Source organism: Nycticebus coucang, chromosome 7, assembly GCF_027406575.1.
Source record: "Nycticebus coucang isolate mNycCou1 chromosome 7, mNycCou1.pri, whole genome shotgun sequence".
Classification (NCBI taxonomy): domain Eukaryota; kingdom Metazoa; phylum Chordata; class Mammalia; order Primates; family Lorisidae; genus Nycticebus; species Nycticebus coucang.
The window spans coordinates 112,169,690-112,195,981 of record NC_069786.1 but is presented as its reverse complement, the minus strand read 5'-3'; the positions used below and the strand labels follow the sequence as shown (position 1 = coordinate 112,195,981).

Below are 26,292 nucleotides of genomic sequence, written 5' to 3'. Positions count from 1 at the left end.
TCAAGTGTAAATTAACTAGTTATTAATCCCAAAACATAAAATCACACTGAAGGTGAGGTATGAAGCATAATGATGAAAGTTTGATGTCAAAAAAAAAAAGAAAAAGAAAGTTTGATGTCATTTTGAAAATGTTTCTGAGAAAGCATAGATCAAGAGTCAGCTTAAAAGAATTACTAGGTTTGATAGAGGTGAGCGAGATGGCAGCAAGTTAGCTGTAGAAGTGGCAATAAACCCTCTCTGATGACATTAATTTACACTCAAAAGGCTTGTTATTTTTTTCTCCTTCAAAATAACTAAAAACAAAAAGAATTAAGGAGCAAAAGTAGTAATTCTAAGATGCCCTGCTGAACCGGTGAAGCTTATGCTCATGAACTCCCCATTTTTCTGTGCCTTGAATGCTAATGTGATTCTGCTCTGTCATTCAGCATGGAGGAATGTGAAGCTCTCTGCACCAGGCTGGCCATTATGGTGAACGGAAGGTTCCAGTGTATCGGCTCTCTGCAGCACATAAAGAGCAGGTGAAGACCAAATGCATTCACAGACAGGGCAGAGTAATCCCTCCAACAGTGCCCTCTTCATTTTCAAGGATTATCTCAGCAGCCTGAATAGTAAAACTGAGATGGAGAAGCTAATCATTGACTCACCTTAAATTTAAATTTGATGGAGGGTTTAATGTCTTTTTTAGCTAATAACTAGAAGGCCTACAGCTAAAAAAATAAACAAATAATAAATTATCCACAACCAAAATACCCTCAAGAAGAGATTTCTCTTTTTTTTTTTCCATTGTTGTTGTTGCAGATGGGCTGGGGCCTGGTTCAAACCAGCCACCATTGGTATATGTGACTGGCGCCCTACCCACTGAGCCACAGGCATCGCCCCTTAAGAAGAGATTTCAAGGGTTTATCCAATAACAAATTAGACCTTGACAAGTACATGAAGGGATATATTTTTATCTAGCACATTCATTTGCCATTTGCACAGGCTCTCAGCCAACTATTTAACGTTTTTACCATGGTCAAAACCTTTTAGTCAAGAACACTTTGTAGAAATGTGCATAAATATCGCATTACTATGAAATTAAAATAAAATAAATTAATAATTTATATTCACCAGAGCGTATATGCATTTATACATATCCATGTTAATCTCCAAACTTTATTACTTTATGCCTTTCTGTACAACAAGTTGACTTTTTTATACAGTAATATTAACCAAGGTAAAGATAACAAGACGAAAGAAGACTTAGGTTGCTCTTAGGGAGTCTGTTGTGACTTGTTTACAGACTTTATTCTTGATACAAACAACATCTTATTTGAATATTTTTAAAACTCCAATAATGTTAATCTTTGCTGTTGATGCCAAATCGCCGATGACCTGCCTCTCAAGTGCTTGCTTATTTTAAGTTAGAAAGTGTTTAACCCCAGAATTTGATATCCATGGCCAATTCATGAATGTCAAAGAAAGTCACAATTTTATGTTTTCTTTTCAATGCAACTTTTGCCCAAAGAGTCTGATTTTATGTAGAGGTAGAAACAAATAAAAAATCATGGCAGTGCCCTATTTCCAGTTTGTAACATACCCCGAACTTTTATGGCAAAATGACAGTCTTTATCTAAGAAAAGGGGCTGGTAATGGTCAGCTTGGGTTCTGTTTCATTAGCTGCAATTCCAGGGGAGCTGTTTCAACAAAATGTAACTCATATCATATTTTGCACTTTTTCTTTCTAGGTTTGGACGGGGATTTACTGTCAAGGTTCACTTTAAACATAACAACGTGAGCAGAGAGACCCTCACCAAGTTCATGCAGCTGCACTTTCCAAAAACATACTTAAAAGTAAGGGATTACCTCACCTCTGGATTTTGATGGATTTTTGCTAGTCATCATCTAATGTCATAGTAAATGTTTGTCTCCATCTACAAGTTGACCACAGCTTTATTATTACTCTTACTATACTTCAAGATGCACAAAACACTCCAAACCATACTCAGTATGAACAAATAGAATCTTCAAATTAATGATGTATTTCTCTAGCTACTTAAATTCAACCTAGTCCTTTCATATGTATTTATTTATTTCCTCCCCACAAAGTCTTTGTGATTTCCCTGTCTTCCTTTTCGAGTGGTACACCTTGCTAATTTACTACGTAGGTATGTCAGAGAACTGAGGAATGACAGGTATGTATTGAAGGGCATTTTAAAAAGCTACAGAGTTCTAAGATGTCACAACTGGATGAAATTATCTCCTTTGTTTCTCTCATTTCAAAGACAAACCCAGGCGGCGCCTGTGGCTCAAGGAGTAGGGTGCCAATCCCATATGCTGGAGATAGCGGGTTCAAACCTAGCCCCAGCCAAAAGCCACAAAAAAAAAAAAAAGACGAACCCACACGACTGGGTGGAAGTGAAGTCCTCAAGTCTCAGACTAGTCAAAATATTTTACAATCGATTTCATCCGACATACACATAGCTATGAGTGGACACACACACGTAAAATAAATGTAATTGACAGAAAAAGTGATGATTAGAATATCTTTGATGTCCAGGCACATTGTAGAAGATGATGATGGCAAATGATTGTTTTTAAAAGGAAATCAGATGTGGAATGATGGGGAAAAATTGGAAAGACCTGGGCTGAGGTCTGGCTATGCCCGTGTGATTTCCAACAAGACAACTAAAATCTCTCAGCCTCACTTTTCTTATTTGTAAATAGAAATCCAGTAGGCTCCCCTTATCTGAGGGGGACCCATTCCAACATCCTCAGAGGACCCCTGAAACCCTGGATGGTTCCAAACCCTGTCTCCACTGTGTTCCCCTATGTAGTAACAAGGAGGTAGCATCTCCAGTGTGGATACTGGACAAAGGGGCAATTCATGTCCTGGAAGGGGATGGTTTGAGATTATGTTATGCTACTCAGAAAGGCAAGCAATTTGAAACATATGAATTGTTTGTTTCTCGAATATTCCCCTTACTATTTTCAAACCACAAGGGACCACAGGTAACTGAAACCATTGAAAGCGAGAACTGAAGATAAAGGGTGACTACAATAACACGTACTTCACAAAATTGGTGTGAGAGCTAAATGATTAAGGGTCCGCAAAGATAATTTACAAACTATAAGGCACAATATTAATGTGAAGTGATTGTAGAGAACAAAATAGATTGCAGTTTGAAAAAGAATGCATCTTTACAAAAAAAAAATACCTTTGCCTCAGCCTCCCCAAGCCTTAGGTAACTTCTCCAGGAAATAATAGCTTTCATGATTCTTATCAAACCCATTTTCTGTCATCTAAATTTAAATCAAATGTAAAAGCTAAAGGACATCTCTCTTGCACAGATTGTATTGGTTGTAACGCTTTTTCTTTTAGCGAATTTCTGTGTTTATTCACTGAGTGATGAAATTACATTCTCCCTGGTCTTGGTTTCTCATGGGACCAGGGCTATCCAAGGCAAATGCAGTGATAACAAAAGTTTGATTTTTTTTTTTCCCTAAGCAGACCATTCTTGACAAATCTGTGGTGGTATCTAGATCTCTAGAAGGGAAATAGCCAGAACAACATTTTGAGAGCAAAAACAAGCAAGATTTCCAGATTGCAGCATCAGGTAGAATGCCGCTACAAGTTGACGGGAAAAGGCGGGGCAGTGCACACGCGGGTGAGGAGAAAGTCTCCAATACCTGGCTGAAATACATGGTCTCGATCTGATCTATAGAGATCACAAGGGTAGATTCTGGAATAAGAAAACATCCTAATGAAACTAGTGTTTAGTAAAGGTTCAACTAGCTGCTTTGTGCCAGAATCAATAGCTTCTGATGAGGCTGATGTAGTTGCTCAGACGTGGAGTGATAAGCAACAAGTTAATAATATTGATGGTACAAATAGAGAGGAAAAGTTACACTTGAGAGACATTTTAAAGGAAAAATAAATAAGATGTGGTCACTGACTCCAATGAGGATACATTACTAAGTCTCACCTAATGTGCAGGATGTGAAGGTGTCCCGCACACAGCTCTAGGGGAAGGGCTCAGCTACAACTTGAACTTTGCCTTAGAATTGAAAACAATGTAACCTAAACATTTGTACCCTCATATTAATTTGAAATAAAAAGATAATATATTACTAAAAAGAAAGTGAAACTATTGATTAAAATAAAGAAATTGAAAAGAATTTTAGGATGTATCAAGAAAGGATGCAACATCATTTGACTGAAGTTTCTTTTAGACAATACTGTTGAAGTCTAACATCTCCAACCAATATAAACCGAACAGCTAATTTCTAGCCTTTGAGAATTAATTCTAACATAAAAATAAAATTTCTAAAATTGGTCAATTTTTACCCCTGGAGGAGGGGCTCACTTACAACTTGAACTTTACCTTAAAATTGAAGACAATGTAACCTAAACATTTGTACCCTTGTATTAATTTGAAATTAAAAAAAAAAAAAGAAAGAAAGAAAAGAAAACTTGTGTGAGCTGAGCATAACCTGACCTGTGAAATGCCATTCCACAAACTTTTTTTTTCCAGCAAGATTATGACTTTATAAGTCCATATGAATGTAGAATGCCTTGGAATTTTCATTAACTTTTTACTTTGTTTTCTCCTTGACGATTGTAAAACTGTTCATCTCATCTTTGCAAGCTATTAGTTTAAAACATACCCATTATTTACAGTCAGATCATTTTCAGTGGAATGAATTTCAGTATTTTCCTTTCCTTAGCTATTGGTAAAATTTTGCCTAGTCATGTCAACATAGCTTGACATTGTAAAACAAAATTTTTCTTTTGGTTTCTGCAGGATCAGCACCTTAGCATGCTGGAGTATCATGTACCAGTCACAGCGGGAGGAGTAGCAAACATTTTTGATTTGCTGGAAACCAACAAGACTGCTTTAAATATTACAAATTTCCTAGTGAGTCAGACCACTCTGGAAGAGGTAAGATGTACACCGGAATGTGTGTGCACAACTTTACATATTAATTATTATGCATGCTGGTTATTTCTTTTTAATGACATTAAATATCTTCTTAATTGAATTAATATCTAATCTTACACTTGAAAAACTTAGCAAAGAGCCTAATTAATTTCTGACTTCATTTGGGGATATTAAAAAAAAAGAAAGATCTGAAAGGCACTATTTTTAGTGGAGAAAGACTTTTTTTCCATTCTGTAAGACATCTATATCCATCAGATAAAATGTATAGGTAAAGCAGCAAAACACTATTTTCACCAACAAAACAAACAGCTATGAACATTTTGTTTACTTTCTTCATGGCAGGTTTCGTTAAGAACATTTCTGTTGATTAGCTTCCTGGATTAGGGTGGGATGGGACTAGTTAGAGAGAATTTGGTGCCAGACCTTTACATCTGCTCAGTTCAGCCGATTAAGGTAGCAAATGCAGAATCCTTTCCTTTCCTTTACATCATTTATCTTCATTACATTTACAGTCAGTACCTAGAGGCATCAGCGGTAAGCCTTTATATCATCTCTTTACTGTCTTAATTTTGTACAGTTCAACCAACATGACGTATACAATATTTGATTGCATCTATCATTGGAATGGATCTGAAAGTAAGGCCTTAGGAGTCTCTGAGTCATTCCACAGGATCACATTTTAAGGACAACTTCTTTTTATGGGGCTTCAGGCATTTTAATGGGGGCTTTAGACAATCATGGTTTTGCTGACACAGAAGATATAGTCTTTGACTTATGAGCAACTACCAGCACCATGCCTAGAAAAAAAAATAGACTCTCAAATCATTTTTTAATTAATCTGTATGACTAATAGATTTAATGATTTTTAAAAAAGTAAAAAGGTATGCCTGTTAAATAATTGACTTGCTGGACATACTGTTAATGTGGGCTTTCTATAAAAATTTGATGTTAGGGCATTGACTCTTAAAACTAGTGAAACTTCTCTCAACATTTGTGAACAAACATCTGATAAGAACTTGAGTCTAGAATCCTTGTTTATACCTGATAATGACATGTATCATATGGATACAGCTATGTGGCTATATATATTCAAGTATAGCTTTAAATTTAGATGATGTTTAACATATAATCAGAGTCATAAACATCGTCATAGATACAAATGCTATTCTCAAACTCCAGTTATATTTGAGTATCTAAAAGGACTCCTAGTGAGCCTATATATGTATATATGACCATGCCTCTGTAAAATCTAGTTTTCTTTTTGTAAAATCTAGTTTTCTTTTTTGCTTTTCCATGGTGTGTGTGTATGATTAACCTTACTTCTTCCTGAGGTCTACTGTGCACTAATGCCTTTATTTTCTCTGAAAAAATCAGGTTTTTATCAACTTTGCCAAAGACCAAAAGTCCTACGAAACTATCGACACGAGTAGCCAGGGATCGACTATCAGCACTGACTCTCAGGATGACCAGATGGAGTCTTAACACTTCCAGCAAACTCCGTCTCAGCCCATGGCCAATGACTTCATTTTGAGAAAAAGCTATAGAAGTTACCGCTTCCTCAAAATGTCTTCACTTTAAAGTATTATTCTGTATGGAGAGCTACCATTGTGTAAGACTAGCAAGTAATTATAAATGGAAAGTTTCTTCCTTCTAAGGTCAGTAGATGTTTTTGCTGCTGAAATGAATCCCTGTACGCTCATTACTCTGAGTGTGCCAACGTTATTTGGTGGAGATTCTTAGGCAAAAGTGAAACGACATCAAAATAAGTGTCTTAATTTATTACTTTCAATAAAAAGACATCTTAAAAGACATGGAGATGAGTAGTTGAAAAGTTAAGAGTGGAGAAAAAAAGTAAGATGCTTTGTGGTAGGTAGGGTTGGGTGAGCAAACAAAATAATTTATTTCCAGAAAAATAACAGAATGGGCATCACCCAGAGTACATGAATCTACTGTGACATGGAACGTGCTAAAGGCCAGATTAACATTGGCAGAGCCCTGGGTACCATGTCTGCATCATATGTGGTATGTCATTTTCAGTATCTGTGAATACATGGGGGGCATATGCAAAAAAGTGCCTTTCCACAAGTATGTGTTAGAGAGGGCGGTTTACCCCAGTGGTAAACAGAATTCAGATTCATTCCTGCCACACCTTGCTGATGGATAAGAAGGTGCAAGGTGGGGCAAGAAGCTGCGTGTACTTTGCAGGCCAGAGTGGAGGGCAGAAGTGGGTGTGTCACCTGGGCATACACAAATCCTGAAAAGAGAATTCACGTGCTGCTGGCAGGCAACATTTTTTTAAACAGAAACCCTCCTATTCTGGGTTTCTTCTCAGGAAACAGTCCTGTGGAGGGAAAATGAATATGAAGAGGATTTTCAGCTCATTACCTGGCTGACCCAGAATTGTGTGAATGGCTATCAAGCAGACTTAATAATGCCAGTGACACAGCCCTCCGTGCTTCATATCCCGTTTGTGTGTGCGTCTGTGCGTGTGTCTAGACAAGTTTGCCAGCTTTGGCATGACTGTTTCCGTTTCAAAAATCAATAAACTCAAAGTTTAGAAAAAGATCATTCATGTTGTCATTTCATTTGTTAGAAAAGAGCCAAGAACCTATTTTATCGAATGCTTTTTCTACATCTGTTAAGAGGATCACATGATCTCTTTTTTTTTTTTTTTTTAAGAGATAGAGTCTCACTTTGTTGCCCTCGGTCGAATGCTGTGGCATCACACAGCTCACAGCAACCTCCAACTCCTGGGCTTAGGTGGATTCTCTTGCCTCAGCCTCCCGAGTAGCTGGGACTACAGGCGCCCGCCACAACGCCTGGCTATTTTTTTGTTGCACTTTGGCCAGGGTCAAGTTCGAACCCGCCACCCTTGGTGTATGGGGCCTGCAACCTACCCACTGAGCCACAGGCACCGGCCATGGTCTTTGTTTTTGCTTCTGTTGATATGGTGAATTACATTTATGGACTTGCATATTTGATTATGATGAATGATTTTTTTTAATTTTTAGCTGTAATCTGTTAGCTAGGATTTTCTTGAGAATGTTTGCATCTGTATAAATCAGTGAAATTGGTCTGAAATTCTACTTTTTAGTTGGGTCATATTAACTTGGTTTTGGTATTAGAATGATGTTTGCTTTGTAGAATGTGTTGAGGAAGATTCCTTCCTTCTCAATTTTTGGAATAATTTCTGAAGTATGGGAATAAGCTCTTCCTTTTTTTTTTTTTTTTTTAAGAGATAGAGTCTCACTTTGTTGCCCTCGGTCGAATGCTGTGGCATCACACAGCTCACAGCAACCTCCAACTCCTGGGCTTAGGTGGATTCTCTTGCCTCAGCCTCCCGAGTAGCTGGGACTACAGGCGCCCGCCACAACGCCTGGCTATTTTTTTGTTGCACTTTGGCCAGGGTCAAGTTCGAACCCGCCACCCTTGGTGTATGGGGCCTGCAACCTACCCACTGAGCCACAGGCACCGGCCATGGTCTTTGTTTTTGCTTCTGTTGATATGGTGAATTACATTTATGGACTTACATATTTGATTATGATGAATGATTTTTTTTAATTTTTAGCTGTAATCTGTTAGCTAGGATTTTCTTGAGAATGTTTGCATCTGTATAAATCAGTGAAATTGGTCTGAAATTCTACTTTTTAGTTGGGTCATATTAACTTGGTTTTGGTATTAGAATGATGTTTGCTTTGTAGAATGTGTTGAGGAAGATTCCTTCCTTCTCAATTTTTGGAATAATTTCTGAAGTATGGGAATAAGCTCTTCCTTTTTTTTTTTTTTTTTTTTTCTTTGTAGAGACAGAGTTTCACTTTATGGCCCTCAGTAGAGTGCCGTGGCCTCACACAGCTCACAGCAACCTCCAACTCCTGGGCTTAAGCGATTCTCTTGCCTCAGCCTCCCGAGTAGCTGGGACTACAGGCGCCCACCACAACGCCCGGCTATTTTTTGGTTGCAGTTTGGCCGGGGCCGGGTTTGAACCCGCCACCCTCAGTATATGGGGCCGGTGCCTTACCGACTGAGCCACAGGCGCGGCCCGGGAATAAGCTCTTCTTTAACAATTTGATAAAATTCTAGTGTGAAGCCATCTGGACCAGGGATATTTTTTTTGTTGTTGGGAGATTTTTTATTGTTTCTTCAATCTCAGTTTTGAAATGTCTATTCAAGAGATCTATTTCTTCTTGATTAAGTCTAGGGAGAGGATGTAACTAGGATCTATAGAGAACGCAAATTAATCAACGAAAAAATACCCAACAATCCCGTATATCACTGGACAAGAGAAATGAATAGACGCTTCTCTAAATAAGACTATGAATGGCTAACAAACATATGAAAACGTGCTCATCATCCCTGATCATCAGAGAAATACAAATCAAAACTACCCTGAGATATCACCTAACCCTAGTGAAAATGGCCCACACCACAAAGTCTCAAAGCTGCAGATGCTGGCGTGGATGTGCAGAGAAGGGAACACTTTTACACTGCTGATGGGACTGCAAACTAATACAACCTTTTTGGAAGGAAGTATGGAGAATCCTGAAAGAACTCAAATTAGACCTCAAATTAGATCCATTTTATCCCATAGTCCCTGGGAATCCTGAAAGAACTCAAATTAGAACTCAAATTAGATCCATTTTATCCCATAGTCCCATTACTAGGCATCTAACCAGAAGGAAAATAAATCTTTTTATCATAAGCACATTTGCACTAGACTATTTATCACAGCTCAATTTGTAATTGCCAAACCTTGGAAACAGCCTAAATGCCCACCAATCCAGGAATGGATTAACAAACTATGGTATAGGGGCGGCGCCTGTGGCTCAGTGAGCAGGGCGCTGGCCCCGTATGCTGAGGGTGGCGGGTTCAAACCCAGCCCCGGCCAAACTGCAACAAAAAAAATAGCCGGGCATTGTGGCGGGCGCCTGTAGTCCCAGCTACTCGGGAGGCTGAGGCAGGAGAATCGCCTAAGCCCAGGAGTTGGAGGTTGCTGTGAGCTGTGTGACACCACGGCACTCTACCGAGGGCAATAAAGTGAAACTCTGTCTCTACAAAAAAAAAAAAACAAAAAACTGTGGTATATGTATACCGTGGAATACTAGTCAGCCACTAAAACAGATGGAGATTTTGTGTCTTTTATATTAACCTGGATGGAGGTGGAACGTATTCTTCTTAGTAAAGCAATCACAAGAATGGAGAAGCAAGAATCCAATGTGCTCTATTCTAATATGAAGGTAGGAGATGAGCTAATACAAGAGGGTGTATCTTGTAGGATAGCAAATGTCTTTGTTGCGTATAATATATACGGGGTGTCCCAAAAGTCACCTATAAAGTCACCATACATAGGGAAAATGGGAAATTGTAGCTAAATGTACATTTGTTTACAAAATATTCACTACAAAATTTTACAAAGAGATGGCCACCATGTTGAGAATACTTTGTAAAATATTTTGTATGGAAACTTTATGGGCAACTTTTGGGACACCCTATAGATAAGCCTTGAAGAGTAAAGGGTATAATTCTGAGCAAACAGGTGTCTTCAGGAGCCCCTGAGACAAAATAAATAGCCAGGCTTCCTGAAAAAAAAAGAAAGAAAATTGTCTGTTATTCCTTGTCTCTGTCATGGTTGGTTGTTTCTGAGAAGTGGAAGGAAGGAGAGCAAAGAGAGAGGAGGGAAAGGATGTGGAGGGAAAAAAGAACCAGTGAGATGGTGGAAGGCTGAGAAGAGAAGGAACTCTAGTGAGAAGGGGCAGCCATGCGGTGGACTCTGCCTGTCACCGCTGAATGTTCGTTAAAGTTAGCCACGTCACGTCATGCCTGTACGTGAATTACGTGGACCAGTGGCTTGTGGAGATTAGGAAGCGACACGTGTGAGCAGTGGCTGCTTCATCCCAGAATGAGAAACCTAAAGGCAGAGGTAACCACGAGATGGGAAGGCCGGCCAGCAACGTGCGCTGAGCAGAGCTGTCATCTGTGGGACATGGCTTGGGGAGTCCAGCCAGTCTGGAAGGAGCCCCGGGTGGCCTGTGGGCTGCTGTAGTTCCATGATTATTTGAGTATTTAGTATTCCTCACTAGACTGGAAAGCCCATGAGGACAGAGGTCTTTTTTGATCTTCCTGGCTTTCCCATCAGTTATCTACATGTCCAATAAATATTTGTGTCACTCAATAAAGATTGGTTGATTAAATGAATAAATAAATAAATGGGAAACAAAAAAGAAGCTGGCATGGTTGATATGGAAACCCAGCATCTTGATTCAGATTACATTTCTAAAATGCTGTGAAGTTTCCCCTCATGTAGTTTATTCAGGGAAAAGAAAAAGAAAAGATGGTGCTTGATTCCATATTGCAGATATTACAGGGACTCCATTGCTGTGGGAAGATTGGGTGTCTTCTCTGGAATTAGAATCTGAATGCTCTGTTCTTATACATCACTGCATATTTATTTCTCCTTTGTCATTTTGTCTGCTAAGATGTGCTATAGAAGGGTTTCATAGTACATTTTTATATATAAGTAAGGAACACACATAAAAAAATATTTGAACAACCCACATCCCTTTGGGCTTCTCTGTGGTAGAGAAAATGTTTTGAGAATTCCCAGTTCTTGGAGGATAATACCTACAGAATTTGGGAGGGTTTTTTTAATAATGTTAGTTACCCAAATTATCTCTGACAATTGTGGCGATTTTCACTTCATCTATAAAACCCAATATTCGTAATATTAAAATATCGGATGCAAAATTACAAGGATGGAACACTGATGTAATGACGTATACAACTGCCTTCCTCAAGTAAGGTCCCTGCCTCCTGGATCCTAGACCAGCAGCACATCCTGACCTGAGTGAGGCTTGGGATAAGAGTACAGCCCCACCTCTCTTTACCATCTGCACCTGACCCAACCAAGTCTGCTGGCTTCATTAACCCACGCTTCTCCACAGAAGACAGCAAGCTGAAAGGAATGAATATTATTTCCTTTGTAATGTTTGTTCCAAGGTTAATCTATCACTCCTGGTTTATTAATCTAGAATGGTTTTCCATCATCTGCAGGATAAAATGCAAACTCCTTAACAGGTCCTCAGAGTCTGTCATCATCTGCCTTAACACTTAACTACGCTGTTTATTCTCTGTGATAAATTTCTTGCCTCTTCCTACGTATGTGAGATTCTTTCTCAGTTCTGCACAACTTTGCTCACGGTACTCTTTTCTCTGGAAAAACCTCTTCCCTCTCTCCATGTAGCTTTTTATCTAGTGTCTCCTTTTTATGTGTCTTCTCTTTAAGGAAACCTTTCCAGAGAGCCCCAGCAGAGTTAATTGTCCCATGATTTGTTACAGGTTTCTGTGAACGCCTCTGCAGAAGCATTTCCACGTTGCATTGTAAGTCATCTTTGGACGTGTCTCTCTCTTCCCACTAACTCTAAGTTTTTTAAGAGTAGGTGTCTCTCTCTTCCCACTAACTCTAAGCTTTTTAAGAGTAGGGACCTATTTTTTTCATTATTGTACTTCTCATATCCATCAAAATAACATGTTCTTATTCAATAAATCTTCGAAGGATCAAAGAATTCTATTTCAATTTAGAATTTTTCTTACTTTTCCTTTAATGTATTTGTACTTAGGTTTATTTTAGTTTGAAAAACCTAACTATTAAGTTTAAAGCTAATTGCTGAGGTAAAATGTGCAGATGACCGACATTTTAAGTTAAAATGTTGATTCTGCATAAAGTGCACTCCATGGAAATGTTGAGCCTTGGACATACTATTACTTTAGTACCAGTATTGCCTATTATGAAGTCTGGCCAAGGATACGTATGTATTAAAAAGAATGATGCTATTTAAAGTCAAATACTTTCACTAGATAGAGTATGCTTAATCACTCCCATTGCACAATTAGAAAACTAGGTAAAAAATAATTGCATTTGAAATAACAGAGGCCAAACTGCCTGTAGCTCAGTGGTGAGGGTGCCAGCCACACACACAGGGCTGGTGCATTTGAACCCAACTATTTGGGAGGCTGAGCTAAGAGAATCACTTGAGCCCAGGAGTTTGAGGTTGCTGTGAGCTATGACATCACAGTACTCTACTGAGGGTAGTAATAAGTAAGTAAGACTCTGTCTCAAAAAAATTTAAAAAATTAAAAAATAGATAACTTCAATCAGTTTTAGAAATGTGCCACCTATGCCTAAAACTCTTCAGTGTTCTAATTAGAAAAGGATGCTGGATTTTATCAAATGCTTTTTCTACATCTATTGAGAGGATCATATAAGCTTTGTCTTTGCTTCTGTTGATATAGTGAATAACGCTTATGGATTTACGTATGTTAAACCAGCCTTGCATCCCTGGGATGAAACCTACTTGATTAGTAGATGATGTAGACTTTTTTGATGATAAGCTGTAACCTATTAGTGAGGATTTTGTTGAGAATTTTTGCATCTATATTCATTAGCAAATTGGTCTAAAATTCTCCTTTTTAGTTGGGTCTTTTCCTGGTTTTGGTATGAGGGTGATGTTTGCTTCATAGAACATGTTGGGGAAGATTCCTTCCTCCTCCATTTTTTTTAAAATAAAATAAAATAACAGGGGCTGCCACTTGTTGATAATCTGTTATGTGTGAGACACTGGATCAAGTCTGCCACATTTGTTATATTCTTAGTCAATTCTCACACCAAACTTTGAACTTACTAGTCCCTTTATTAATGTAGATGCTGAAGTTTCAAAAAATGTAGTTATCTTGCCTGGAATTAGACAAACAAAGAGTGAATTTGACTCCACAGATTATATGCAGACCTAAACCAGTAAGAGCTTGAATATGTTAATGTAGACCCATAAAATTCACTAATTTAGGGGTGAGCTGTGTTTGTGTCTTTGTTGACTGGACTGTAAGCCCCAAATGCTGCTCCCTCGACTACTGCAGGCATCTCCAGTACATAGTTCTGGGACAAACAAGAAGAATCTCCCTGACTCTATTCTTGCCAAAGAAACCCTCAGGAAGGAACTTGGTCTTCTAACCCACCCCCCTCTCTGGAAATACCTCACAAAGAAACCCAACCATGTCACTAGAAACAAAGATTTACTAATCATTTCCATTTATTTGAACTCAAAAGAGTTTGCTTTGTACTTAGTAAGATTCTATTGTTGTTTTTAATATAGCAAATAATTTTGTTTTTCATTTATTAGATTTCTTTCTCTGTTTTGTATCTACTTTTATTTTTATGTTTTATTAATCCCTTCAAATAGGAACCTAAATTCCCAGTGTAAGGGAGACAGCACTGTGAAATGATCGATGCCTTACACAGGTTTTGTCCAAAGTGGCTCTTCAATGCATCAATACAGATTTTTAGTTCTTATTGCATGGGATACATTGAAAGTTCCTAGTGGAAGAGGAAAGCCCCTCATTTCTACTGGGAAACTCAGCAGAGCTGCAAACAAAAATCCTTCTCAAAGACAAAAGCTCTAATACAGCCCAAAAGAAATATTAGGACCACCAGAAAAATTTTACTTTCCCTTATAACATAAAGGAAACATTTTACTTTCCCTTATAATATAATGTTCTCAACCTGTGGGTCGTGATCCCTTTGTAACAATGAAAATACATCCTGCATATTAGATGCTTACATTACGATTCATAACAGTAGCAAAATTACAGTTATGAAGTAGCAATGAAAATAATGTTATGACTTGGGGTCACCACAACATGAGGAATTATATTAAAAGGTTTGTGGCATTAGGAGGCATTAGGAAGGTTGAGAACCACTGCCTTATGTAATAAAGCAATTCAGTCACTCAGCGAAATTATTCATTAATTAAATGTTATAAATTTTAAAAGGCAAGATACCCCAACTAACATACAATAATGAGAAGTTCTATCAAAGGAAAACCTCAAATACAATTCCAGAAAAAGCTGAAATTTTCTATCAGATTCTTTGGCTAAATGCACAAACACATTAACTAAACTGGGAATTTCTTTTTACACTAATCTGCTTTAAAAATTTATCTAATAGAATTTGAGAGAAAACAATAGACTTAAAAGATATACAAAAAAATCAAACACATGCATAATGGAAGTTTCTAGAACAGAAAATCAATCAATGAAAAAGAGCAAATGCTAAAAACTATAATTCAGAAAAACTTACCTTGAAAAATGAACCCCAAATCTATATCTTGAAAGATTATATTGTGCATCTGGGGAAAAATAACTCAAAACAGACTTCACTGAGATATATTTTTATAAAATTATTGGAAGCTAAAGAAAAGAGCCCTCTGGATACTCAGACAAAAAAACCAAGACTCTTCTTAAAGAAAGCAAATTAAATTACCATCAAATTATTTGACAGCAATGGTTTATGCCAGGAGATGAAATAAAATATAAACTAAAGACTTTATATCTAATCAAACTGACATTGAATTATAAAGGTTTCAGGCAAATTATTTAGAAGATATAAGAGTTCAGAAGATTCAAAGACATTTCCTGGAAAACCTACTACAGAACTATTTTCAGATAACAAAATCACTAGAGAGACATTGACATAAAGACTAGTGTTGAGCATTAAAGATCTATTCGTAGAACTAAAGAAAATAAATATTAAAAACATATATGCAAAAGTAAAAAAATAAATAGACAACTTTTGGGATTTTTTCCTAGGTAAAGCTTCAAAGATTCTCTTCTATTTTGGAGGTCTACTCAAAACTATACCTTGATAATTAAATAAAAGTATAAATTATCTTATTAAATAATGTATCCACATTAAAGAGATAGCTTATAACCTTTCTTGATAAGTGTGATCTGTCTAGTATTTCAAAATTTCCCCATTAATAGAAAATCTGTAACATCATTTGCATGTGTAAAAGATATCATTTATTGAGCAAAGAGAGTTAAGCAAATTAGTTTTTTTCTTAATTATTTCTTTATAAATACAACTAAGGAGAGAAAGTAAGTGATTTAAGTATAGCAGATACTCTAAGATGGCCCCAACTAGCCTCACCTCCTGGTACTTATTTTATTTAGTGACCAATTCCCTCTGTTCAAGTGTGGGTAAGACCTGTAACTTGCTTCTGGCCAATACGATGCAGCAAAAGTGACTACATTATATAATATTGTACCATTTGTCTTAGTAGGAGCCTCTCTCCCTTGCAGGTTTTAATGAAGTAAGAGGCAATGTTGGGGGAGCCCCCTTGGCAAGGAATTGCAAGCATCCTCTGGCCAACAACTAGCAAGAAACTGAAAATGCCCTTCAGGCTATAGCTAACAAAAAAACTGAAACCCTCAGTCACTCAACCTACAAACAACTGAATGCTGCCAACAATCACCTGAACTTGTAAACAGATTCCTCCCCAGTTGGGCATGCAGTTGAGAACTCAGCTCTCATCAACACCTTAATTGCAGTCTTGCAGAGAACCCAATTAAAATGTTCCCAGATTCCCGACATACAGAAAGTGTAGATAATAAATGTGTGTTGCTTTAAGTCTGTGGCAATAGTGTTATGTAGCAATGAATAGCTAATATGCCTAGGTGGACTCAAGACTCAATCTAAATGCCTATACAGCCTTAACTTTCATTTTCTTCTGATTACATTTTCCCCTAACATAATCCTTCCCAAAGTATGTACATCTAGTCATTATTTGAGCATGAGATGTGTCTCCAATTATTTATGTCTAATATTTGTAGCACTATTTTTTAAATTTATTTATTTTGAGACACAGTCTCACTTTGTTGCCCTCAGTAAAGTACTGTGGCATCACAACTCACAGCCACCTCAAACTCTTAGGCTCAAGCAATTCTCTTCATCAGCCTCCCAAGTAGCTGGGACTACAGGTGCCCATCACAACGTCAGGCTATTTTTTTTTTAGAGATGAGGCCACGTTCTTGTTCAGGCTGGGCTCAAACCTGTGAGCTCAGGCAATCCACCGCCTCAGCCTCCCAGAGTGCTGGGATTACAGGCATCAGCCACCACACCTGGCAGCACTGTTTTATAATATTAAATATTCATAGTACAAGTCTCTCACCCGTCCAATAAACATTTGTTAATTCCTCAGTATTTTATTCTTCTTGATGCTATTTAGTCCATTTGCCCTGCTATAACAAAATATCTTAGACTGGGTAATTTATAAACAATAGAAATTTATTGCTCACAGTTCTGGAAACTGGAAATTCCAAGATCAAGGTGTCATCAGATTAAGCATATGTTTACTACCCACACTTTATAGAAGATACCTTCCTGCTGTGTCTCCACATGGTGTAAGGGACAAATAAGCTCCTTTAGTCCTCTGTTATAAGGACACTAATCTCACAAAGCCCTCATGACCTAATTACCTGCCAACACCACCACTTTGAGGATTAAATTTCAACGTAAGAATTTGGGAGATTCAGCAACATTCAGACCGTGGCAGATGCTATTATATGTAGAATTGTTTTAATTTCCTTTTTAGATTGTTCATTGTTTAATGTGTTGAAACTGATTTTTGTATGTTGGCTTGGCTTCTTGCTACTTTGCTCAATTCACTTTTTAGTTCTAACAGGTTTTGTTTTTTGGAATCTGTAGGGTTTTCTTCATATAATATCGAATCATCTGTAAGCAAAGATAATTTTGCTTCTTTTTTTTTAATTTGCATGCTTTTTTTCTTGTTTAAATGCTGTTGCTAGAACTGCCAGCACTATGTTGAACAGAAGGAGTAAAAGCTCTTTGATTAACTTTCATTCAGACTTATATTATTGTTATAAGTCACGGGTCACTCTCTATTTCTGTTCGTATTTCGTCCACTGCCAATGCACTATTCTAGATTTAATAATAACTAACACTTATATAGAAAGTATAGGGAGGCGCCTGTGGCTCAGTGAGTAGGGAGCCGGGCCCATATGCTGAGGGTGGTGGGTTCAAACCCAGCCCCGGCCAAACTGCAACAAAAAAATAGCTGGGCGTTGTGGCGGGCGCCTGTAGTCCCAGCTGCTCGGGAGGCTGAGGCAAGAGAATCGCGTAAGCCCAAGAGTTAGAGGTTGCTGTGAGCCGTGTGACGCCACAGCACTCTACCCGAGGGCGGTACAGTGAGACTCTGTCTCTACAAAAAAAACAAAGAAAGAAAGAAAGTATAAAATTTCACCTTTTACAAGGAAACTTTACATATTTAAAATCATACCAATAGCAAAGATTCATAGCAACCCTATGGAGTATTATTGCTCCTAGGCGGGAACATAGGATGAAAGGGATTCAATAACTGACTTAAAGCAACAAATATAACGCATTGAAGTCATAAGCTGTATTTTTTTATTTGTCCTTAATTCTTTCCCAGCCTCTCTTTTCTGATTTCTGTGGTTCTCTTATTCCTGTTCCAGGTTATCTCAGTGAGGCTGTCAAGTACGGTGGCCCCTCTCCATCCCAGCAGTTAGGGCAGGACTATGACCCAGGACGGCCAGATAAGTTTGATTAGTTTGCAGATTAACACATGACTCCAACAGACTTAGTCAACTATTCCTGCATTGATATCTAAATTTGGGGAGAGATATTTCCTTCTCATAGGATTGCTAAACTGAGTGGAGATGAATCTAGTTACCATCTTTTCATAACATAGAAAGAGCTTGCATATTTAATGAAGTCAAACAGAAACAAGCAGAACCAGCAAATAAAATAACTGACCAAATCCTCCAGACATTTTGTAATCACAAATCCAGCAAAGGACCGTTCTGTAAACCAGGGAAATAATATGGTAGGGTCCAGAGCAGGGGTTGGTATATTCTAGGAAACTAGGACAGCAGACTAGGGCAGTAGCTGTGGAAATAGTAAAAAGTGATCAGATTCTGGATGTATTTTAAAGGTAAAGCTGGTAGAACTTGCTTCCAGTTAAACGAGGAATGAATAGAAAAAATGCTACATACTTCATTGCTGAATATCACTACCATCACTTTTAAAGTGCTCCCCGTGGCTACCTGATGACTGTAGTGAGATTCAGCAATGAGTATGTAGCACTTTTTCTAGGATGAGTTTCTGAACTTAATTGTCAAACTTCGTCCCAGGACAGCTCTGATGGCCATTCCAGAAAAAGAGTTCAAAAATTGCTTTGATGGTGGCGCCTGTGGCTCAAGGAGTAGGGCGCCGGTCCCATATGCCGGAGGTGGCAGGTTCAAACCCAGCCCCGGCCAAAAAAAAAAATTGCTTTGAAAGGTAGATTAGATGCTTCCCAAGGGGACTACTTGAAGGTCACTGTTGTGATATTCAGCAATGAGGTTTGTAGTACTTTTTCTAGGATGAATTCATGAACTAAATTATCTTACCTCATTAAGAAAAAGGAAGTCAAAAATGAATCCTAGGGTTTTTTTTTTTTCCCCTTTTTTATTTTTATTAAATCATAGCTGTGTACATTAATATGATCATGGGGCACCATACACTTGGTTCGTAGATCGTTTGACACATTTTCATCACACTAGTTAACATAGCTTTCGTAGCATTTTCTTAGTTATTTGAATCCTAGGGTTTTAGCCCCAGCAACTGGAAAAATGGAATTGTCACTTACTAGAGAATGAGAAAATTGGACAGGCAAAGGCAGTTTAAGAAGAGAAAATCAAGAGCTGGCTTTCAGGTGCAGAAGTTTGAGATGCCTGCTAGACATTCTAGAGGAAATGTTGAGTGAATGGTAGTTCTGTATGTCTGGAGTGCGGAAAAAGAAGCCTGCTAGAGGAAAAAAGTATGGAAGGTATTGGCTTAAAAATGAAAATTCAAGCTACAAGTCTGGATGAGATTATGCAGGGTGTGAGTCTGGCTCCAGCAGGGAAACGATCTTCAGAGAGCATCCTGGGGCATTACAGTATTTTTGAGGTAGAAAAGGAGCATCCAAAAATAATTTGTAAAATGCAAGCCAGGAAAAGAAATTGTTTCTAAAAAAGGAAAGAGTGGCTGACCTTGTCCAGACAGCTGCTAGTTGGATTAAAATAAGGACTGAAAAATTGACAGTTGGACTGATATATTCATGGGTGACCTTGATAAGACTCAGGAATTAATTGAATAAAAAACAGAAGAGAAAATAGATAAGACACATATAGTTAATTTTCTCCGGAAGGATGGGAAGGGGGAGCAGAGAAATAGGAGGTATTGAAAAGGACTTACTTGTCGGGTGGCGCCTGTGGCTCAGTGAGTAGGGCGCCGGCCCCATATACCGAGGGTGGCGGGTTCAGACCCGGCCCCGGCCAAACTGCAACCAAAAAATAGCCGGGCATTGTGGCGGGCGCCTGTGGTCCCAGCTACTCGGGAGGCTGAGGCAGGAGAGTCGCTTGAGCCCAGGAGTTGGAGGTTGCTGTGAGCTGTGTGAGGCCACGGCACTCTACCGAGGGCCATAAAGTGAGACTCTGTCTCTACAAAAAAAAAAAAAAAAAGAAAAGGACTTACTTGTAATAAATATCAGAAGATGTAGCTTACATTTTGTAAGGGCAGCAGAAAAGGGTCAAATTTGCCAAGGGTTGTGTTTGTGGCTCTGACCATCTCTGGGATAGGCAGTATACCCTGCTCTTTGGGTACCATTTTCCTTGTTAGCATTTGTGACTGAAGCCTGGGCTGACTTAGTCTCTCTTGGCTGACTCAGAGTCTGTTAGTGTTCCTGGGCTCACTCCTTCTCACCCTTTGGTGTTTGTTACATCTTCCACATCTCCCAATGGCACAGTAGCCCACCCTTAGCTCAGAGGTCACTTGGCTTACCATAATGGAGTTCACAATAGAACAGAACACTGCTCTCCAGTCAGTGACCATGCCATACTCAAGTGAAGTTGAGTAGGCTGAAAGCCAGTGTCTGTTGTGCTATAACATCCCACACAATCCAGTTTACCTTTTTTTTTGAGACAGTCTCATTCTGCTCACAGTAACCTCACACTCCCGGCCTCAAGAGATCCTCCTGCCTCGGCTTCCTGAGCAGCTGGGACTACAGGTGCCCACCACAACACCTGACTAATTTTTCTTGGCTCGGGCTGGTCCCAGACTCCTGAGTTCAAGCAATCCTCCTACCTTGGCCTCTCAGAGTGCCCAGGTTAGAGATGTGAGCCACCATGGCCAGCCAGTCCAGTTTACTTGATGGGTGGCATGTGCCAGGGAGGTCTATAGCAGCTCGCCTTCCACGTTAAGCTCGTTTAATGAATAAATACACAGACACACGTGCTTCTAGGTCAAAATGCAAGGAGCAGAAAATTAGCACTGTGTTCACCCTTCTCTTTCCTTCTCTCTCTCCTTTCTTTTGCCCTAAGCCCGGCAGGGGTCCTCAGACTACGGCCTGGGGCCACATGAGGCGTTGTGATTGTATATTTTTCTTCTTCTTTTTTTTTTTTTTGTTGCAGTTTGGCCGCAGCCGGGTTTGAACCCACCACCCTCGGCATATGGGGCCGGCGCTCTGCTCACTGAGCCACAGGCGCCACCTGTGATTGTGGTTTTTTCCATTTTGTTTTTTTACTTCAAAATAAGATATGTGCAGTGTGCATAGGAATTTGTTCATAGTTTTTTTTTTAAACTATAGTCCGGCCCTCCAACGGTCTGAGGGACAGTGAACTGATCCCCTGTTTAGAAAGTTTGAGGACCCCTGCAAAGTTAGACAGCTTTCTTTACAGCTGAACTCCCTTCCACAAATGAATGGCAAACATTAAGACAGAAAATGTCTTTTCTTTATATTACAAGAGAACTCTGTGATCTTGAACTCATTCCCTAGTTTAGTTTTCCAGGCCACATTGTTAATCTACTACAAAGGGTGGAGGGAGGGAAGTCAAAGAAATTAAGCAAATCCATTCTAAAAACAGTACCTTGACCTTCAGAATTACCAACTGGCTGTGTACTCCTATTTTGTTTGTCATAAATTGAGTATTACCTTGGTCTTTTCCTCCGTGTTCTTTCTGGAACTTTTCCAATCCCCTCACCTCTCTTCCCCCATCATACCCTCACTTCTTCCCTCTTCCCCAGCAGATAAATTGGACTTTGGACTACGGTGCAAGGCACAGTCATCAGAAGAACAAATAAAAAACCTTCAAAGGAAAGAGGCCGTGGCAGGCCCTTTCTTTTTCACATAGAATAGCAAACCTTTTGCCCGATCTCAGCTTCGCAGCCTTAGACCCATAACTTAGTGGCACAAAGTGTGTATATCTCCATGGGTTGACTCACGGAAAATTCAGAACAGAGATGAAGAAAATCTGAGATGTCATATTATTGATTTACAATGAGAAGTTTAACTGAACACTCCCATCCCTCAGCCAACAAATGTTATCTCTCCCCAAACATGCTAGGAAATCAAGCTTTAATCAGAAGATTGCTTGCTGAGCAAAAATGCAGGGCAAGTTGGGTTAATTATATGATTCCAATGTTTAATGTCATCAGGCTTCTGGAGCCTGAAGCATCCGTCTCCACAGTCCGATAAACCTTCAAAAGACTCCCTTGACTCTGGGAAGCTTCTTCCCTCATCAGCACTAAATGGGCCTAGAGCTCTGCCATCTCTGTCCTTGAAAGGTTCTCCAACGCTTCTACAACTAACCAATCCATTTTGATAGGCCCTTATTTCTTCAGACACAATAATCTAGCACTTTCAGTCAAGCTACAGTTTTTCAGATATAATAATTTTGTGTCTTCACTATTTATTGACTGTAAAGTTTAATTTAGAGCAATAGTCCCAAGCTTCCCTTATAATAGGAATCACTTAGGGCCCTTTGTTGAAAAAATGTACAGCTTCCTAAGCTCTTGCCCCAGAGATTCTGATTGAGTGGGTCAGTGATCAGGGAGTAAGTTGTAGTGTTGAGAAGCATCCAGGTGATGTTTATCTCTAGGGAGACTGAAGAACAATCTAACATAACTTATGTCTATGCTCTTGCCTAAGCTCTTCACCAGGGCCAACAGATATTCACGTCACATACACTAATTATATGAATGGTTTTGTAAGCACTCATAAAATTGATCACACCAGATCTGAGAGGCAGTGCAATATAGGGATTTAGAGAGCTGCTTCTTAAGCTTAAATGCATGCAGGAATAGCCTGGGAATCTCATTAAAATGCAGTGGTTGATGAGTAAGTTCTGCTGTGCAACCCCAGATGGGGCCTTTTAATAGCATCTCAGGGATGCCTCTGCTGTTTCTCAGGCACACTCTGAGTAGCAAGGCTAGAGGTTGTGTTTAGAACCAACTGTTTTGATCCAACTCCCAGTTTTGAACCTAGCGGGTCATGTGGGACATAAAAGGCAGGCGTTATGCAAGAGGTCAATGCCAGGGAGGCATTGTTTGCATCAGAGCAGTCAGGCAGAGGAAAAACAGAGGAGCCAAGGGCAGGTAAGGCGGGGCTCTGTTCAGCTCATGGCAGCTGGAGAGCAAGCATGGGACGTCCCCGCGAGTGGAAAGTCCCAGGCGCTTATGTCTCCAACGGAACGGTAGTGGCCGAGTGCCAAGCTGAAGTTACATAATCATGACTTCATGGTACAGTAATGGTTATATAAGGAAACATGGTGCTCTCCAGTGGAACTACGGCGAGAAAGCCCAGACAACTCCATCTTTTCCCACAGGGCTACTGGTAATATCTTCCTCACAGGATTGTTAGGGGGATTGTTATAAGTACTTAGAAGAGGTCTTTGGCCGAGTGCAGTGTCTCACACCTGTAGTCCTAGCTCTCTGGGAAGCCAAGGCAGGTGTATTGCCTGAGCTCACAAGTTGGAGACCAGGCTGAGCAAGAGCGAGACCCATCTCTACTAAAAACAGGAAATATAGCCGGGTGTTGGGGGAGGCTCCTGTAGTCCCAGCTAATCGGGAGGCTGAGGCACAAGGATTGCTCAAGTCCAAGAGTTTGAAGTTGCTGTGAGCTATGACGTCACAGCACTCTACCCAGGACAACCAAGTAAGACTCTGTCTCAAAAAAAAAAAAAGAAGAATGTAGAGGAGGGGGAGACAAGATGGCGGACTGAAGCCAGCTTCCAACAAAGGCTCCCGTCCAGAAGGAGAGTTAAGGGACAGGAATTTAGTAAGTATCCTGGTGGACTTGAGCCTCACCAAGAGAGAAGGCTGAAGAACGCACATCAACACCGCTGAGGCAAGTTGTGATCACAAGGACGCAAACAAAAGGTACAAAATCCACCACCAAGCGGACGGGAGTCCCCCTCCCCCATGGGACCGGCTCTAGAGCCCCATAATTGAACAAGCGGGCAGAAATTAAAGGCCCTCCCACTACACTCCACGGGAGAGACCTTCTAAAAACTGGACCTACCTCCCCTACTGGGGTGCCGTGGCGTTCTCCTGCCGGACATAGGGCTGAATAAAACTTTGGGAATCCTTTGCCGGCAACCCTGAATCCCCGGCGCTCCCCTCCCGCCCACTGAGGTCTGGAGGCCTGTCCCCCTGGACTTCGGATCCTTGGGTGATTTCTCAAGGGGAGTGGACAGTCCCCTTGAGTGCGACTGGTCAGCATTGACTCTGAGGCGCGCCGAGTGAGGAGAGGGCACCGGGCTGAGGGGGAGTCACGCCTCGCGGCACTTCCCTGCGGTGCAGTGCACCAACCCTCCCCGGGCATACGGGGCCCAAGACTGAATCAGACTCTGGCCTCCCCGCTGAGAGCTGAGAACCCCTACTCTCAATCGGGGTCTGAGGGCCTATCCCCCAGGAGTTCGGCTCCTTGGGTGATTTCTCGAGGGGAGTGCACAGTGCCTGAGCTGCGTCAGGTCAGCGCTGACTCTGGGACACGTGAGCGAAGAGAGGGCACTCTGCTGAGGGGAAATCAAGCCTTGGCCGCACTTCCCTGCGGTGCAGTGCAGGAGCCCTCCCCGGACCATAGTATTGCGTGAAACTGAATGAAACTCTAGCTTCCCCCCGCCCCACTCCCAATCGGGGTCTGGGGGCCCATCCCCCAAGAGTTCTGATTCTTGGGGGATCTCTTAAGGGGTGTGGACCCAGCACAAACTGCGGCCGCTCAGTGCTGACTCTGGGGCGTGGGACAGAGGAGAAAAGGGTCGCCTGAGTGCCCACACCAGAGCAGCAGTTCCCTGGAGGTAGATCAACAGCCGTTTTTTCTTTAACAGCAGAACGCTCACTTCTGGATATTCTGAGGCCACACCCCCTGTCTCCCTGGGCAACCAGAGGAGGCCACCGGGTGACGCGGCTCACAAACCCGGGAAGCTTCCAGGGCGGGGCCGACCCAGAGAGGTGTTCAGACGCAATTCTCCAGCAGCAAAGACGTTTGAACTCAAAACAGCCCGTCTTCTGTAGGCGACGACAGGAACAGAGACAGAACCTCACAAAGTTGTCTGTTCTGTTCTGTTCTGTTAGCAGCATGCATCAGGGACGGGGCTAAGCCTGAGTGAACACCGCCTTCCCATCACCTGCATCAAACACTCAAAGATGTCAGGCCCCATCTCCTCCTGCTAGATAGCGGCAGTCTGCGGGGGCCTGGCAGACTTCCTTGCGATTCAGGCAGGTGCAAACCCCTGGAGTGTCTGTTCACTGCAGGCAACTGGGTTAGCCATCTGCAGAGATACCAGTGACTGGGTCCGACGGAGGGGCAAAGTGGGGAAGGAGACGTCAACCTTCCCACACTGCTCTGTTTGCTGGGTGGCTCCTCCTGACTCCACGCTGCACTGGGGTGAGCCGTGTCAGAGGAGTCACCAGGCCCCTGTGATCCAGTTCCCAGAGACCTCTTGAACCCTTCCACCCGAGACAAGTGCCGATTGAGACAGTTGATTCGGACCTTTTGAACTGGGCTAATAGACTGAGGACTCTTCAGGCGGTGCCCTGGGTGTGCGATTGTAGGAAGGTTTGATTCTCCTTTTCCAACTGGGGCCAGAGGTGGGCAGGCGGGGTGACTTAATTGCTGATTTTTCCACACAGCTGAGACTTCAAGCCAGAGTAGAAGTTGCAATAGGATCAAACAGAAACCAGCTGAAAACAAGACAGAACCACTTTGCTCCACCACACCAGACAGGGCCCCAGTTTCTCAGGCCACAACACTGTACGGGCCCTCGATAAAACCCCAGGGGAAAAACCAAAGGGAGTAAACCATGGGGCAGAATCAGAGGAAAAACTCTGGTAACATGAATAACCAGAATAGATCAACCCCCCCAAGAAAAGATACGGCAGATGTGATTGAAGATCCCATTCATAAACAACTGGCTGAGATGTCAGAAGTCAAATTCAGAATTTGGTTTGCAGACAAGATTAATAAAATGGAATTAGGAATTCGAGGAGAAATTCAAAAATTGTCTCAAGAATTTAACGAATTTAAAGACAAAACCACCAAAGACTTAGACACACTGAAACAAGAACTTACAGCCCTCAAAGATATGAAAAATACAGTAGAATCCCTCAGTAACAGAATGGAGCAAGCAGAAGAAAGGATTTCTGACATTGAAGATAAAGACTTCGAACGCTCCCAATCTCTCAAAGAGGAAGAGAAATGGA

General features: G+C 40.7%; 1 protein-coding gene across 1 annotated transcript in view; it reads left to right on the top strand.

Moving 5' to 3' along the window:
- ABCA12 (ATP binding cassette subfamily A member 12) overlaps positions 1-7,480 on the top strand; it is a 192,710-nt gene extending 185,230 nt beyond the window's left edge. The window contains exons 50-53 of the mRNA XM_053597805.1: positions 426-518; positions 1,728-1,833; positions 4,785-4,922; positions 6,297-7,480. Of these exons, the coding sequence (XP_053453780.1) occupies positions 426-518; positions 1,728-1,833; positions 4,785-4,922; positions 6,297-6,404 (445 nt within the window). The 3' untranslated portion in view covers positions 6,405-7,480. The remainder of the gene's footprint in view (positions 1-425; positions 519-1,727; positions 1,834-4,784; positions 4,923-6,296) is intronic.
- The last annotated feature ends 18,812 nt before the right edge of the window (positions 7,481-26,292 follow it).